The sequence below is a fragment of the Nerophis lumbriciformis genome, linkage group LG21 (assembly GCF_033978685.3).
Source record: "Nerophis lumbriciformis linkage group LG21, RoL_Nlum_v2.1, whole genome shotgun sequence".
Classification (NCBI taxonomy): Eukaryota; Metazoa; Chordata; class Actinopteri; order Syngnathiformes; family Syngnathidae; genus Nerophis; species Nerophis lumbriciformis.
Window position 1 is genome coordinate 24010287 of NC_084568.2, and position 19023 is coordinate 24029309.

At 39.9% G+C, this 19023-nt stretch overlaps 1 protein-coding gene across 1 annotated transcript in view; it reads right to left on the minus strand.

Moving 5' to 3' along the window:
* Positions 1-19023, minus strand: part of atp8b2 (ATPase phospholipid transporting 8B2) — a 122065-nt gene that overhangs the window by 20507 nt on the left and 82535 nt on the right. The window contains exons 18-25 of the mRNA XM_061982599.2: positions 18353-18468; positions 18072-18221; positions 15962-16073; positions 15788-15893; positions 13180-13360; positions 9865-10048; positions 1064-1287; positions 899-982 (exon numbers count right to left, since the gene is read on the minus strand). Coding sequence (XP_061838583.2) covers positions 899-982; positions 1064-1287; positions 9865-10048; positions 13180-13360; positions 15788-15893; positions 15962-16073; positions 18072-18221; positions 18353-18468 — 1157 coding nt within the window. The remainder of the gene's footprint in view (positions 1-898; positions 983-1063; positions 1288-9864; positions 10049-13179; positions 13361-15787; positions 15894-15961; positions 16074-18071; positions 18222-18352; positions 18469-19023) is intronic.

The window sequence follows — 19023 nt, forward strand, 5'->3', positions numbered from 1 at the left end:
TTCCTGGACATAGTGGACAGTGAGTACATAAAAATGGAAAGCAAGCTAAAGAAGACACTCCAAACTCTGCCTCTGCTCATCATTCAGCACTGAAGGTAAACACACTCTGTCAATTCTCTTATATACTCTTTCATTCTAGACTTCTAGAGTGTTTGATTATCATATCACTCTAAATGTATAGACTATAAAGTTCACAAACATAAAGAGGGATCCTAGTGGGCCAGGCCAATCTTTCCTTTTCTCTAAACTAAAACTGGGGAAATGCGAAGAGTGTTCTGGGCTTCAGTACAGTGTTGACCTCCTGAAGACATGATTTTATTTCACAATTCCTTGAGAGAAAAAAACGCCTGGTTAGGCATGTGTATAGCAGTATGTGTGCTGTATATAGTGACATGACATATAATCATGTCATGTGTGCCTTGCTTGGGTGAAGCCAGGTTTACAGCTATGTTGTGACATGTTGGGACATGTTGTTATTATGCGGTTTGTTACGTGCAGCTATTTAAAATAGTTTTGTCAATTTGTTCTGGCCCAAAATAAATTGGCCCTTTGAAACATATCTTTGTCTTAGTGTGTTGTATGTAGACCACATTGCTTAGCAGAGTTCAAGTTGATCAACAGATTGTATTATTCTCCAGTGCAATAACAGTACTGAAATGAAGGCTAAAAGGGCATTAATTAAAAAAAAAAAAAAAAGTAACTAAATAGTTACTTTTCAAAGTAACGCATTACTTTTTGCTGTAAGTAACTGAGTTAGTAACTGAGTTACTTTTGAAATAAAGTAACTAGTAACTGTAACTAGTTACTGGTTTTCAGTAACTAACTCAACACTGCTAACCTTAAACCTCACCTCATGTCACTGGTCAGGGCATGCACACACTTTTAATAACAATCAAACCTGGTCAAATACACCCATTGCCAGCACAGGGAGGGACGTGTAGACAATGTTGAAGAGTGTGATGAAGAACTGATCATAGACCGTCTACACGAAACAGAGAAAAGGGAAAATGATTGTACCATTGATGACTTGGTAGGCACCATAAATGTTCCTCCCTGACCTCACCTGCGCAGAGAAGCCACACAAAAAGGCGAACCAGAAGTGCACCATGGTGAAGGCAAAGTTCTTGTAGAAAAAGTAATACAGGAAGCGACACATGCGTATGTAGGACCATCGGCCGTGCACCAGCAAGAGACGCTGCAGAAAGCGGAACTGGGAGAAGGAGTAGTCGCTGGCCAGCACGGCCTGGATGCCCTCCTTACCCGATATACCAACACCAATATGAGCAGCTGGAGGTGGGGACAGAAAAAAAATCCTCACAATATAATTGTTCTTTTTAACATCAACTAATTCTAAACATATATACGGATAAACGGATTAATACATACAAAAATATCTACTCGTTCTATCATGCAAGCATGCATCATTTTCAAGCAGAAGTAAAGCTTCAAGTGCATTAAATTTGGACCACAGAAGTAACTTAAGGGGTAAAAAGGGTTTTAATGGTCCGAAAAAGGGATGGGAATCGATGACCGGTTCAAATCACTCGCCATTTTGTCATGTGATTCCGTTAACGGTTCTACCGGGTGAGTATGACGTGATGATGATGAGATCTTGTTTCAGTCTGTTGTGGCCAGTGCCCTGTACTTTGCAGTGGTTTGTTGGGGAAGCAGCACCAGCAAAAGGGACTTAAACCGGAATGACAAACTGATCCGGAAAGCCGGCCAAACTATTGGCACGCACTTGGAGGCGTTTGTGTCAGTGAGGGACAGGAGGACACTCGACAAACTGCTCGCCATCATGGGCAATCCTGCCCACCCACTCCACCAGACAATTGAGAGACAGCGGAGCTCATACTCCAACAGGCTCCTTCAGCTCCGTTCCCACAGTGTTCGATTCAAGAACTCCTTCATTCCGCACTCCATCCTGCTGTATAATCACTCGCCATACAGCAATAGATGATATATGTCTATTACCTGACACCTTCTATGTTAACTACCTCTCTTTGTTTATAATGAATATTTTTTGCTGGATCTACTCTCTATTTTATGCTGCCCTTTTTTTTGCTGCAGCTGTTACATATACTGTAATATTGTACATGGTAACTGGGATTTGTTATACATTGTATATATTATATAAAAATATAATATAATAAAATAATATATCAGTATATATTATATACTGTATATACAATATGTAAATATTACATATATGTTATATTTTATACTGCTACTATAGTACATTTTTAGTCTCCTTAATACCTTTTGTTTTTGCCCTCTTTTTATCCTTTCAATCCTTACCCTTTCCATCCTTTGTAACTGAGCTACTGTGTGGAACAATTTTCCTTGTGGATCAATAAAGTTTGTCTTAGTCTAAGTCTATCACACAACGTTCTGTAGTAACATCAGACAGCAACACGGCAGCACGCAGGCTTTAGGGATGATGTTCGAAACTGGTTCTCCCGGTTGTTCGATAAGAAAAGAACCGATTCCATGGACTCTAATCCCTTTTTGAGAACCGGTTCCCGTTATCGAGGCCACTATAGTAAAGAAGAAGAGTTGGTTCTTTATTCGAATCCCTGGGAACGAATCCCGTCCCACAGGAAATACCCTGTGGAACATCACAGGAAATGACGTAGCTCAGTCATTCGGCTGCAGATACAGAAAGCAGCAACAACAATGGACCGGAAAAAAACGCCTCAAGTCATGGCTGTATTTTACAAAAAAATACGACGAGGAAACGGCAATATGCAATTATTGCCAGGCTTCGCTCTCATGTAAGGGGGGGAAGTACAACAAGCATATTGAAACATGTTCAGGCCGTAAATAACCTGAACTTTCGAGAACCGTGGTGTGTCTTCGACACGTGGAGAAGCAGTGACAGAAATGACGAAGCACGCCCCTCTTCCTCTGCTTCAGTGCTGGTGAGTAACTAACGTTAACTGTTGCCGTTCCATATTTGCTCACTTGTAGCCTTTAGGCTAAAATAAGGTTACCTCTTATGTCAACCAGGACTGCAGTAATGTTAGCTAGACTAACGTTACCTAAGCATAATCAGTGGCTAACGGTAACGTTAACGTTAGCCTTTTTGTATGTGTCTGATAACGTTAACGGTATCTTATAGCCTACACCACTCCAGAGTTTACAGGTCTGTCTAATAAACTTGTGCTTTCTTTCTTTCTTTAGTTTATTTCGTGCATGAACACACTTACAGCATAACACATCACAGTTTCATATCATTTCACTTTACATCATGTCCGGAGTAGGAAGAAGTAAAGCTTATTTAATCCTACCCCTTTCCCACTTCAGAGCGTTTACAAATATATACATCATTTACTGACCTTTTTATAATAAAATAACATCTGTGAATCAGTACATAGAACAGTTTTGTAATATGTAATTAATTAATTCAGTCATTATTAATATACTGAGATGAAGAATATCTTATTTTCAATAAGGTTGAAAGTATTTCTCATAATTCTTCTTTGTGCTTTGTAAGCACTATTAATTTGAACAACCTCTTGAAGTGGATCATATCAGTACAATGTTTAACTTCATTACTTAATCCATTCCATCATTTAATTCCACATACTAATGCTAAAGACTTAATAACAGACACCCGAGTCTTCACATTCAGCTAATTTCCTCCCTAATTCTATGCTGTGTCTGTCCCTCATTTTCCCTCCAGGACAAGGACGTGCAGTCATTCCTGGAGGAGGCCACACTGATGGACCCCAGAAGGATGTTCCAATAGCAGCAGAAGTGCACTTTTTGGAGAGCTGTATTATTTTCAGTTTTGTGCCCAAGGGACTGATTTTATTTAACACTATATTATTATTTATACACCTATAGTGATTACAGAGACAGGTTGTTTTTGTGTTACTGTATATATTTGTTTTTCTGAAAAATTCCACTTAATATACTTTGGTTAACAACAGTCAATGTTTATTTTTTTTTTTATATTTTTTTAGGGGGGTAAAAACAGTCAATATTTATTTATTTATTTAATTAAATTTTTTTGTTATAAAATAAAAGTGAGCTTTTGTTAAACCAAATATTGTGTTTTTTCCATATACAACAACCTATCTGGACTCGATAAGAGAATCGATAAGGAATCGGTTCGATAAGAGGATTCGATAACGGGCTCAAACTCGATAATTTCTTATCAAACATCATCCCGAGAGGGCTCTGAAGTTTGCCGACATTTTACAACAAAAGATTGCAACAGCGCTACTTGTAATAATTGCAAGGTTGCTAATTCATCAAGAGGAGGACATACGTTTGAACACCATCCATCCATCCATCCATCCATCTTCTTCCGCTTATCCGAGGTCGGGTCGCGGGGGCAGCAGCCTAAGCAGGGAAGCCCAGACTTCCCTCTCCCCAGCCACTTCGTCCAGCTCTTCCTGTGGGACCCCGAGGCGTTCCCAGGCCAGTCGGGAGACATAGTCTTCCCAACGTTTCCTGGGTCTTCCCCGCGGCCTCCTACCGGTCGGACGTGCCCTAAACACCTCCCTAGGGAGGCGTTCGGGTGGCATCCTGACCAGATGCCCGAACCACCTCATCTGGCTCCTCTCGATGTGGAGGAGCAGCGGCTTTACTTTGAGCTCCTCCCGGATGGCAGAGCTTCTCACCCTATCTCTAAGGGAGAGCCCCGCCACCCGGCGGAGGAAACTCATTTCGGCAGCTTGTACCCGTGATCCGTTTGAACACACAGCATGCAATTATTATAAATGAATGTCAGGTTTTTGAACAACCGCGCCAATCTAATCCTAGGCAGCAGCAGTCCTCTGACGTAAATACAACAGGTACTAATACCGCCTATAATGTCAGAACTTTTACCTGTTAAATTGAAACAAATGCCTTCTCGTTCAGATGAGCATTAGGAAACATATTCCGACTGGTTTAGAGGTGGGCCGTAATACCTCCAGTTCACGTATGCCGCGAGCTAGTCATGGGTCCGGCAACACTGATGCATCGGCGCATCCGTCGAGCTCATAGAGCAAAACGCTGTGTCGGTGCGGGTACCGCTTTTAGAAAGTCACGTGACCGATCATGAGCTGTTTCGGTCACGTGACCGATACGCGAACTGTGTCGCACTGACGCCTCCTCTGTGCCCTGTGAGCGGGTCTTTTCTACAGCCGGAGAAATAATAACTAAGAAGAGAAATCGTCTAAAATGTAATACGTTGTAAACAAAAAATTCCCAGTCCACAAGCATCCTTATTCACAACACATTCTCTTAGATTTCCATGTTATGATACATGTTCACATTATTTATTGACTATCTAAAAAAGATTAAAATATATTTTTATTTAAATGAAGATATTAAATAATCCTAAATGAAATACAATGACTTGGTTTATATTATTGTATGTACTAGGTCATAAAATCAGTGTCAGTTGAGTCGGTCCATAGGTTGCCTGTAGGGATTTTTAATGTCCAGCAGATGTCAGTATTTAGTGACACAGTATCGACACAGTATCAATACAGTTTTGCAATGTGTCGAAACGCTTCATGACGCCTCATCAACCCATCACTACCGCTAGCTTTCACCGCGACAGAGAAGAGTGCCACTCGGCTAGGAACGACGAAGGTCACCGAGCAGTGACTAAGTTTGTGGTCAAAAGCTTGAGACAATTTGATACAGTGGATGGTCCTTTTTTCAGTAGGTGAATATTCAATTTTAATCAGAGAAAAGTTGCATGTTTTCATTCCAGGGCCCTGGCTCTGCCAGTTGAATAGCGCTGCCTTACATTAACCTAATCCCGGCCATAACCACCATAACCGTACACTGCCCTTACCCCCTTACTCCCCAAACTGTAATTTGATTGAGACTTTTATTAGTAGATTGCACAGTACAGTACATATTCCGTACAATTGACCACTATATGGTAACACCCGAATAAGTTTTTCAACTTGTTTAAGTCGGGGTCCACGTTAATCAATTCATGGTATAAATATATACTATCAGCATAATACAGTCATCACACAAGTTGATCATCATCAGAGTATATACATTGAATTATTTACATTATTTACAATCCGGGGGGTGGGATAGGTTTGGTTGATATCAGCACTTCAGTCATCAACAATAATATCATCTGAGAAATGGACATTGAAACAGTGTAGTAATCTCAAACACCCTAACACTACTTTAACCCTACCCTTACTTTGAGTGTTGAACCTATCTCTTACACAAACTAAGGGCCTGATCTACAAAGATCCAAATACCACGCGCTAAACGACATGTATTATTAGTGGGTGTGTGACCTACTAAGACTGCTTGTGCAATTGAGAACTGTTGCAGACCGTCTTAGTTCGATGAGGTTTGTGTGTGTTGTCACCATGGAAACATTCATTTACTGCACATTCATGTTATCATGCCCTCCAACCTGTGTGTGATGTCATTGAACTAGCATATCTATAATATGTAACACCTTTTCTGCTATAGAGAATCGCAACCTAGAAACAGAAACACATTTTAGCACACTGACAGTGCGCTGTGCAGGGAGGCAGTGAAATATCACAACACCGCAGTGCATTCATGCGTCTGCAATAGGGTTGTACGGTGTACTGGTACTAGTATAGTATTGCGGTACTAATGAATCAAAAACGGTCCTATACTCTGTTTGAAAAGTTTCCAATGTTTTTCTTTTTAAACGGGCATGACGGTCATGACGGGTTTATGAGCAGAGGAGCGTGTTTGGCAGCGCACAATCACGGAGTACTTACAAGCAAACACAATGTGTAGTGTGGAGAATGCATATATGTTTAAGAGTTCTTTCTCTATTCGTAGCCATGTTTGGAACAGATAGTACTTTTCCTTTGTATATTCTACCAGTTTCTCTTGTCTTCAGAGGTCTGTTTAGGGTCTTAAACCATCGGAACGTGAATACAACCGCCAATTCTTCCTTATCAGTGTTGCGAGAGGGAGAGGTGGGGGCTTTCTTTGTGTGCAAGAAGTGGGCTCTTCCGTTTGAGTGTTAGAACAACTTAGGAAGCCGGTATGAATGTATTGGTCTAGGTGGTTCTCCTGAAATTTCAGTAAAACTTGATAATATTCCTATTCTGTCTTGATGGTCCTTCTTACTCAGCATATATGTCATCGAAAGAACTTGGGATTGACCGGTGACTTTACTTCTCTGGGAGGGAAGTCTGGTTAGACGCAACAGTAGACAGAAAAGGGAGAAAGGACGCATTTTGGCCTAAAAACTATAAATAAATGTGAAGTTATAACACTGTGACGTCCTCAGGAAGAAGTGCTTTAAGACATGGCTAGCTAGCTAGCTTTTAGCGAACATCCATCCACAGTCGGCAGTGTTTTAGCTACTTCTAAATCACTAATCCTCGCCTCCATGGTGACCAATGAAGTGAGTTTCTTACAAGTATCATCCCTGCAGGACGAGGAATAGCTAAACATGCTTCACCACACACCTTAGGAGGATTCGATAGCTCACCGGCATAACTGCTGACAAAAGCTAGCGTGCCTGAATGTAAACAAATGCCATGGGTGGATCCACACCTAACATCCACTGTATTGATACCAAGTACAATAGTGTATCTAGTTGATACTACTATAATTACATTGATATTTTTTATCATCACAAAATCTATTTTCCTTTTTTTTTTAAATTCATACTATGTTTATAAACTCGGGAAATACGTCCCTGGACACATGAAGACTTTGAATATGACCAATGTATGATCCTGTAACTACTTGGTATCGAATCGATACCTAAATTAGTGGTATCATCTAAAACTAATGTAAAGTATCCAAACAACAGAACATTAAGTGATTATTACATTTTAACAGAAGTGTAGATAGAACATGTTAAAACGGAAAATAACCAGATATTAACAGTACATTTACAAGTGGATTAATAATCATTTTTTATAGCTTGTCCTTTATAATTTTGACAAAATAAAAATAATAGAATGAGAAATGGCACAAATTAGGAGCCTTTGTTTGCTAACTTAGTAATAAAAGACAAGTTGTCTAGTATGATCACTATTTTATTTAAGGCCAAAATTGTTCTTCGATTGCAATAAGAAACATATGTTTAATGTACCGTAAGATTTTTTGTTCAAATTAAGCCAATAATGCAATTTTTTTGTGGTCCTCTTTTTTTTTTTAGAAAAGTATCGAAAAGTATCAAAATACATTTTGGTACCGGTACCAAAATACTGGTATCGGGACAACCCTAGTCTGCAATGATCCGAACACAAGAAAATGCATATTGAAAGGTGTTTTTTATATGAGACATATTATAATATATTTACCAAATAAAAACATTAACATCAGCAGACATCAAAAACGGATCAATTACATTTGTTTTTATTATCCCCTTAAGCCATGCAGCAGCTCTAAAATTATAAAATGATATTGCTGAATCAACAATACGTCTAATATTTATTATTTCTGCCAGTCCAAATATGTTGACACACACGTAGGACGGAGGATTCTCTGTCCATCGTCTATCTTTGTAGCAGTGTGTGTCAGTTTGCCCGTAGATTTCAGACAAGCTAAATAAGGGCGCAAAATAATGCGTGCTGAATAATTATTTGCATTTTCTTCTCACAGTATTGTGGCTGTATTGTGTTCAGCATCTACACTGCACATTCATGAAGACGGCCACGCTAAATAAGTTATTCTCAAATTAGAGGGAACATGCTTTATCAGTATCATGCAGTATCATGCTTCAAACCACGTTTTGAAAAGCTGTGCACTACACTTGTTACAATTTTATAGACACATTAAAATGTTTCATAGTGGTAGTGGAAAGTGGGGTGGGGGCACAAATTGTTTTCTTTTTAAAAGAAAATTATTGAAAAGCATTGCGCTAAATGGATTATGCTCCTTATGTTGCTCACTTAAGGAGGAACTGCTCAGTGGCCTTGTGGTTAGAGTGTCCGCCCTGAGATCGGTAGTTCGTGAGTTCAAACCCCGGCCGAGTCATACCAAAGACTATAAAAATGGGACCCATTACCTCCCTGCTTGGCACTCAGCATCAAGGGTTGGAATTGGGGGTTGAATCACCAAAAATTATTCCCTGGCGTGGCCACCGCTGCTGCTCACTGCTCCCCTCACCTCCCAGGGGGTGATCAAGGGTGATGGGTCAAATGTAGAGGATAATTTCACCTCACCTCGTGTGTGTGTGACAATCATTGGTGCTTTAACTTGAACTGCACTTTTTGGGGGAATTTTGCCTATCATTCACAATCATTATGTTGTAAGACAAGAAGACAGATGTATTTTTTATGCATTCTAACTCGTAAATAAATAAAAGTCTGCTTAAAATGGAGCATATGGGAGGTCCTCTATTTCGCCCATAAAACCAAATAAATAACCATTCAAAAAAGGGCCACCAATACTCATCTACATTTCTTGACTTGAATATTAACCAAGTATTAAGTTGGATAATATATATGGCATAATATATATGCGCCTTATATATGAAAAAAGATCCAAAATAGACCATTCATCGGCAGTGTGCCTTATAATCCGCTGCGCCCTATGGCTCAGGAAAATACGGTAAGTGCATGTGTATGTATGCACACGGTGCTAAAAGTACACGGTGAAGCAACACTTACCAAACACAGAGACAAACAGTACGTTGGGTTATCTCAACATAGTGTGAGTGTCAAGGTGCTTTAAGCAGTTAGTTCCCAGAGTGATGAGGACACAGTATGTGCAGCAACATGCAACAACTTGCCACACAGCCTTCCTTACATGTCGTAACACCGAGGTAGACAAACATGCCTGTTACTGAATATTCTGTTGAGAATGTCGTTGCCAAGAAGTGGACACATGCTTCTCTCCACTTCTCTTTTTTTTCCCTATCCCCCCCCCTCCCTCCCAACTTACTCTTGATCATGCTCACGTCATTGGCTCCGTCCCCGATGGCCAGCGTAATGGCTGTCTTGAATTTTTTAATCAGCTCCACCACCTGAGCTTTTTGCAAGGGGGTTACTCTGCAGCAGATCACGGCTTTGCACGCGCACGCCGTGGTGACAAACTCCTCCTCCATGTCTGCTTCCAGCGCATGGGCCTGGACGGGAGAAGGTGTGATAAGTATAGAGTGGTTTGAGACTGATAGGATTCTATTTACATCTCGCCAATCACTTCATTTGGTGCACCTGCACCATGCCATCCAGTACAGTAGCTGTATCATTGTACATATCATTAATATTGGATCGTACCGTATGGTATGCTTTGGTATGACATCACGTCCTAATTATGGTATCGTATGACATTGTACTGTACTATAAATATTGTATTGGGTTATATCATGTTAAGTATTGTAAGAAGGAATTAGAGATGTCCGATAATATGATTTAAAATGTAATATCGGAAATTATCGGTATTGTTTTTTTGTTTTTTTTATTATTATTATTAAATCAACATAAAAAACACAAGATACATTTACAATTAGTGCACCAACCCAAAAAAAACTCCCTCCCCCATTTACACTCATTCACACAAAAGGGTTGTTTCTTTCTGTTATTAATATTCTGGTTCCTACATTATATATCAACATAGATCAATACAGTCTGCAAGGGATACAGTCCGTAAGCACACATGATTGTGCGTGCTGCTGGTCCACTAATAGTACTAACCTTTAACAGTTAATTTCACTAATTTTCATTAATTACAAGTTTCTATGTAACTGTTTTTATATTGTTTTACTTTCTTTTTTATTCAAGAAAATGTTATTAATTTATTTATCTTATTTTATTTTATGAATTTTTTTTTAAAGTACCTTATCTTCACCATACCTGGTTGTCCAAATTAGGCATAATAATGTGTTAATTCCACGACTGTATATATCGGTTGATATCGGTATCGGTAATTAAAGAGTTGGACAATATCGGAATATCGGATATCGGCAAAAAGCCATTATCGGACATCCCTAGTAGGAATCACTTCATATGGTATAGTAATGTACCATATCGGGTCATATAGTATGGTGTGGTAATATTTATTTTTCTTTACTAAACTGTCGATACTAATTAGGTGCTAATGAAAATACAGCGTCACCACTTCAGTCATCATTTTTGCGCTGAAGAAATTTCTCTAGGTCGTTAGCTCAAGACTTTGTTGTTTGATATTGTCATTATTGCCACAGCTACCATCCACACAGACCACAGCTGGGAAACAGATATTTCTATGTGGCCCTCTAGGAGGCGCTATGGTTAAGAAACACTGTATTAGGGTATAGTATTGTATGGTATGATATCCTCAGGAATTTTTTTGTATGGTATAATATTGTACCGTATTGTGTTGTATTGTACCGTATGGTTTGTTATGGTATCATTTTGTACCCGACCTTACCGTACCATACCTTACCACATTGCATAATATACTATGTAGAACATTGTCATGTCGTACCATATGGTATGCAATAGTATCATATTGCAGTATCATACCATACTGTATCCTGTTCTAGGTATGGTGTGGGGTCTTACCGTATGGCAGGGCTATTTCAAGGCGAGTTTAGTTTAAAAACTCTTGTACGAGACGAACGTTTTTGCAGGAGATTCTTAAAAATACTAGAGCGCTGTTGTTGGTCACAAAAGTTTGGACACACCTTCTCATTTCAATGCATTTTCTTTTTTTTCATGACTATTGTAGATTGTCACTGAAGGCATCAAAACTACGACACCTGTGAAGTGAAAACCCTTTCAGGTGACTACCTCTTGAATCTCATCGAGAGAATGCCAAGAGTGTGCAAAAAAGTAATCAGAGCAAAGGGTGGCTATTTTGAAGAAACTAGAATATAAAACATGTTTTCAGGTTATTTCACTTTTTTTTTGTTAAGTACATAAGTCCACATGTGTTCATTCATACTTTTGATGCCTTCAGTGACAATCTACAATGTAAATAGTCATGAAAATAAAGAAAATGCATTGAATAAGAAGGTGTGTTTAAACTTTTAGCCTGTACTGTACCAATATTACGCATCTAGTGACATCTAGTCACATGGCGTAGGCATGGTCTCCTCTTCATTACAATTGTTGCTATGTTTTTATTGAATGGTATGTCCTTCCGGGTTGTATCCCGCACATTGAGACTGGCGCATGCGTGATTCGAAGGGTCCTCTCCGGCCGAGAGTTCTGGTTTCCAATCGCATAATCCAAGTGTGTAAATCCGAATTTTCAAAACCCCAACACGATCGGATTAAGGTGTTTAAATGGGTTGGAGGAGGTTTTTTTTAAAGCCAAACTATTTGAGAAATTGGACTAATTTAGTGCATGGACACATACTGAGTGTTACTGTTCAAACTGTGTGTAATCTACTGTAGCCAAAAAAAAAATAAAAAAAAAATGTATATATATATATATATATATATTTACAATACTAAATAAACCTTCTGCCTTGTTTTTAATGAATATCTAGGCCTACTACACTACTGTATTTTAATGTTGGTCAATATGGGGGTACTTGGAGAGCCAAGTGTTTTCTGAGGTGGTACTTGGAGAAAAAAGTTTCAGAACCATCCATCCATCCATTTTCTACCGTTTGTCCCTTTTTGGGGTGGCAGGGGGGTGCTGGAGCCTATTTCGGCTACATTCGGGCGGTAGGCGGGGTGCACCCTGGACAAGTCGCCACCTCATCGCAGGTTTCAGAACCAACGGTACAGAAGATCTTTGAATAGTTATTCGACAACAGTGTCTTAAAAACAGCAGAGCGCTCTTGTTGAAGGGTAATTTTTTCCCCCGAATTTTGTAACGTTAACTGAAATTTTTTTTGACACAAATCAAAAGTCCACTGCAGGGGATGCTGGTTCTCAGGAATAAACAAAGTAAGAATAACACTGAAGTGAGAAATCTGACCCCCTGGTCCTTAGCTTTCTGGAAATGTGGTCCCCCCAAAAATGTGTTATTTGAATAACTCTGCCGTATTGTATGCTATAGAATGATATCTTATTGTATCATGTTGTGTGTGTATAATGTTGTACCGTTATGGCACTGTATTGAGTGCTATCATGCCATATGGTATTGTACAGTATTGTGTCGTATTAATGGTACAGTATGATATTAATTAATAAGACACAACGTATTACCATATGTTATAGTATCATGTCATATTGTATTATTCATTGTATTGTTTTGCATTATCAGTATTTGTTATGTGCACATAGTGTATTTATTGTTGCGGCCAGGGAGTTTATGTTCATACCAAGCTGTGGCCGTTGACTACAAGAGCAAACTCCCCAGAGATGTTGTCCATGAGGTCGGAGGTTGCAGGCGGCTGCAGATCTTTCCCTCCTGTTGCACCCTCGAAGCAGGCGTCTCCGCATTCCTCAACTTCCTCACCGTCTTTGTTTTGCGACAACTCAATCATCCTTTCCCTGGCCCTCCTGGAGAGTAATGAACCAAACACTTATCAGTGGTCACTTATAGTCGTGGTCAAAAGTTTACATACACTTGTAAAGAACATAATGTCATGGCTGTCTTGAGTTTCCAATAATTTCTACAACTCTTATTTTTTTGAGATAGAGTGATTGGAGCACATACTTGTCGGTCACAAAAAAGATTCATGAAGTTTGGTTCTTTTATGACTTTATTACGGGTCTACTGAAAATGTGAGCAAATCTGCTGTGTCAAAAGTATACATACAGCAATGTTAATATTTGGTTGTCCCTTGGCAAGTTTCACAGCAATAAGGCGCTTTTGGTAGCCACCCACAAGCTTCTGGTTGAATTTTTGATCACTCCTCTTGACAAAATTGGTGCAGTTCAGCTAAATGTGTTGGTTTTCTGACATGGACTTGTTTCTTCAGCATTGTCCACACGTTTAAGTCAAGACTTTGGGAAGGCCATTCTAAAACCTTAATTCTAGCCTGATTTATCCATTCCTTTACCACTTTTGACGTGTGTTTGGGGTCATTGTCCTGTTGGAACACCCAACTGCGCCCAAGACCCAACCTCCGGGCTGATGATTTTAGGTTGTCCTGAAGAATTTGGAGGTAATCCTCCTTTTTCATTGTCCCGTTTCCTCTCTGTAAAGCACCAGTTCCATTGGCAGCAAAACAGGCCCAGAGCATAATACTCATACTTGCCAACCCTCCCGAATTTTCTGGGAGACTCCCGAATTTCAGCGTCTCTCCCGAAAACCTCCCGGGACAAATATTCTCCCGATTTTCTCCCGATTTCCAGCCAAAGCTGGAGGGGGCGTGGCTTAAAGGCACGTACCCTCCAGCTCCATGCGGACCTGAGTGATGACAGCCTGTTTTCACGTCCGCTTTTCCACGATATAAACAGCGTGCCGGCCCAATCACGTTATAACATCTGCGGTTTTTAGAGAGTGCACAACTGCGCACACAACAAGGAGATGAAGCAGAAGAATGAGGAAGATACAGCCATGGCGGCACCGACGACGAGTATGATGAAGAAATACGCTTGTAAGTTCCAAAACGAATGGAAAAAATAATTTCAGTTTATCCAGGACAGTTCGAACGGGAAGGGGTATGCTGCCATTGAACACGGTGGCCGAACGGATATACTCATTCATGAACGGTCAGCGAAGTACAAGGCGGCGGCAGCGCAGCACCGGTCCCAGCCCAGTATTATGGCCCACCTCGCTAAATGGAGACCTGATGTTATAACATATGCCGATACAAAGATGGCTATGCTGATAGCTGGAAGCAACATCCCGTTCTCATTAGCGGATGTCTTCAACAAATCCGTGAAGGATATGTTCCCGGATTCAGAGATCGCTCGCCAGTACTCAAATGGCAGAACAAAGGCTACTCAAATAGTGAAAGGTAAGTGTTACTTTTTTTTTTTTTAGTAAACAGCAAGCACAGTACAGTTAGTAGAACAACTGTGTTTTCATTACTGTGTATTTGATAGGTAAATATATATATATAGCTAGAATTCACTGAAAGTCAAGTATTTCTTTTTTATATATATATATATATATATATATATATATATATATATATATATATATATATATATATATATATATATATATATATGAAATACTTGACTTTTGGTGAATTCTAGCTGTAAATATACTCCTCCCCTCTTAATCACACCACCAACCACGCGCCCCGCCCCCAACCATGCGCCCACTCCACCACCTACCACGCCCCCCACCCCTCACCATCTCCCAAATTCGGAGCTCTCAAGGTTGGCAAGTATGATAATACTACCACCACCATGCTTGACGGTAGGAATGGTGTTCCTGGGATTAAAGGCCTCAACTTTTCTCCTTCAAACATATTGCTGGGTATTGTGGCCGAATAGCTAAATTTTTGTTTCATCTGACCACATAACTTTCCTACAGAAGGTCTTATCTTTGTCTATGTGATGTCAGATGAAACAAAAATTGAGCTGTTTGGCCACAATACCCAGCAATATGTTTGGAGGAGAAAAGGTGAGGCCTTTAATCCCAGGAGCACCATTCCTACAGTCAAGCATGGTGGTGGTAGTATTATGCTCTGGGCCTGTTTTGCTGCCAATGGAACTGGTGCTTTACAGAGAGTAAATGGGCCAATATTAACATTGCTGTATGTATACTTTTGACCCAGCAGATTTGGTCACATTTTCAGTAGACACCATAATAAATTCATAAAAGAACCAAACTTCATGAATGTTTTTTGTGACCAACAAGTATGTGCTCCAATCACTCTATCACAAAAAAAATAAGAGTTGTAGAAATTATTGGAAACTCAAGACAGCCATGATATTATGTTCTTTACAAGTGTATGTACACTTTTGACGACGACTGTAGGAGGAAAACCATGTGTCAATGAATTAAGTCCATCAATCAAGTCTGACCTGAGTTCTTGCTTCACACTCTGGACACTGTGTCCACTGATGATGAACATCTCAGTCATGTCATCCGTCAGCATCTTACATGAGTAGCCGACATTGACTGCCGTCTCTGTGGGAGCCAAAAAAAGACAAGAACTAAGCGGATCCTGACAAATCCTCACTTGCACTTTGTCTCACCTTGCTTGTCTCCGGTAAGAACCCATGTCTTGATGTTAGCCAGAGAGAGGAGAGCGATGGTCTCTCGGACGCCTTCCTGCAGCTTGTCCTCTATGGCTGTGGCACCCAGCAGCTGGACACACATACTTTTGTTAACAGTTTGATTGACACTCTGATGAGGGGGTTCAGCAACTGGCTCCCTGCATTACTTTAACCAGGGGTGTCCAAACGTATTCCACTGAATACCGGAGAACCCAAAAGGGCCGTGGTGTTAGGAATAAGTCATATATTAATATAATTGTTTTTACTTTCAACACTTAATACATAAAGTGTTAAATTACTACAACAGAGACCCCGGACTGTTGAACAACTTAAGCTGTACATCAAGCAAGAATGGGAAAGAATTCCACTTGAGAAGCTTTAAAAATTGGTCTCCTCAGTTCCCAAACGTTTACTGAGTGTTGTTAAAAGGAAAGGCCATGTAACACAGTGGTAAAAATGCCCCTGTGCCAACTTTTTTGCAATGTGTTGCTGCCATTAAATTCTTAATGATTATTTGCAAAAATCAAGTTTCTCAGTTCGAACACTAAATATCGTGTCTTTGCAGTCTATTCAATTGAATATAGGTTGAAAAGGATTTGCAAATCATTGTATTCTGTTTTTATTTACGATTTACACAACGTGCCAACTTCACTGGTTTTGTAATTAGAGCTTTACACACAGTGGGTCTGGATTAATTCTGTCTCATTCCTGTGAGAATCCTGCGTGTACTGAAGCAATAAGGAGTCGGGGTTGGTTGATTTATCCAGGACTACCTGCAGTGTGCTCAAACAACCACCAGGTAGCATTAGTGAAAAGATAATATTGTATAACCTCTTTCTTGTTTGGACTTTAGTTTGGTAGTGCATTCTTCAAACATTCTTCACTCACGCTTTAAGTTATGAATGAGGCAAAAACTAACCCGGGTCAGCAATTCATAACAACATTGCTTTTGATGTATTATTATTTTTTGAGCAACGACAGTTGAAAAAAAAAATCGACTCAAGATTAGAGATGTCTGATAATATCGGACTGCCAATATTATTGGCCGATAAATGCTTTAAAATGTAATATCGGAAATTATCGGCATCAGTTTCAAAATTATCGGTATCGGTTTCAAAAATTAAAATGTATGACTTTTAAAAACGCCGCTGTGTTCACGGACGTAGGGAGAAGTACAGAGCGCCAAAAACCTTAAAGGCACTTCCTTTGCGTGCCGGCCCAATCACATAATATCTACGGCTTTTCACACACAGAAGTAAATGCAATTCACACTTGGTCAACAGCCATACAGGTCACACTGAGCTGAGGTGGTTGTACAAACAACTTTAACACCGCTACAAATATGCGCCACACTGTGAACCCACACCAAACAAGAATGACAAACACATTTCGGGAGAACATCCGCTCTGTAACACAACATAAACACAACAGAACAAATACCCAGAACCCCTTGCAGCACTAACTCTTCCGAGATTCTACAATATACACCCCTGCTACCCCTCCCTACCTCAACCCCGCGCCCCCAACCCCGCCCACCTCAACCTCCTCATGCTCTCTCAGGGAGAGCACGTCCCAAATTCCAAGCTGCTGTTTTGAGGCATGTTAAAAAAAAATAATGCACTTTGTGACTTCAATAATAAATATGGCAGTGCCATGTTGGTATTTTTTTCCATAACTTGAGTTGATTTATTTTTGGAAAACCTTGTTACATTGTTTAATGCATCCAGCGGGGCATCACAACAAAATTAGGCATAATAATGTGTTAATTCTACAACTGTATATATCGGTGTCGGTTGATATCGGAATCGGTAATTAAGAGTTGGACAATATCGGAATATCGGATATCGGCAAAAAAGCCATTATCGGACATCTCTACTCAAGATCTCAGGGTTTCAAAAGTTGTTAAAAATAAGTCATATACTTATACTTACGACGCTTACATTTTTATAATAGCTTCAGATCAGATTTTTGTATAGTAGTATTTTTTTAATGTTACCCTGGCCATTAGAAATTTAGCCACGGACCGCAAATGACCCCATGGTTGCACTTTGAACATCCCTGCTTTACACACCTAAGGCGTCAGACTGACCATCATGTTTTGCTCTATCTGCTCATAGACCACAGACAGCAGGTCTTCTTTCTCAGCACAGTCATGGTTCTCGGACCACGTCTCCCATTCCTCCTCAGACAGGTCCCGGTAGGCCAGAGTCAATGTCCGCAGGCCCTCTGTCGCATACTCCTGAAAGCCCCCCCCAAAAAATACAAAAGTCAGAACACCCTGGCATGAAAATGTGCTCAGTTTTACACTAGGTGGCAGCACAGCTTCATGAATGAGGGCAGAGCCGGTCATTGACCCTTTGTTTGACTTACATGGAGGTGGTCTGAGGTGACCCTGATCAGTTCTTGGTTACAGGGGTGGAGCCTCTCGAATAACACCGTGTCAGCACCTTTGCAGTACAAACGGATCCTGCCCTCCGGGTTACGTACTGAAAACAAGGACATGATGAGAAGTATCAACAATGATAAATGCTCCGTCTTATCTTTGATTCTGCAAGTCTTTGCATGTGCCTGACCTTGTTCTGTTAAATGGACTTCAGGAAGAATAACATGATCATTTTCTAATTTTCTGACCGATAAATTAATATCATCTGACCTCATCTGACTTTACCTTGATCGCCCTCTCATCTCAACATCTTTCTGTTATCTTTTTTCATTTTATATCATCTTGTTTTGCATCATCATAACTCTCATCCAATGTTTCATCACTTCATCAAATCTCAATTTGTCTCGCTGCAACTTTTCATCTCATCTCATCTACAAACCCCGTTTCCATATGAGTTGGGAAATTGTGTTAGATGTAAATATAAACGGAATACAATGATTTGCAAATCCTTTTCAAACCATATTCAATTGAATGCACTACAAAGACAACATATTTGATGTTCAAACTCATAAACCTTTTTTTTTTTGCAAATAATAATTAACTTAGAATTTCATGGCTGCAACACGTGCCAAAGTAGTTGGGAAAGGGCATGTTCACC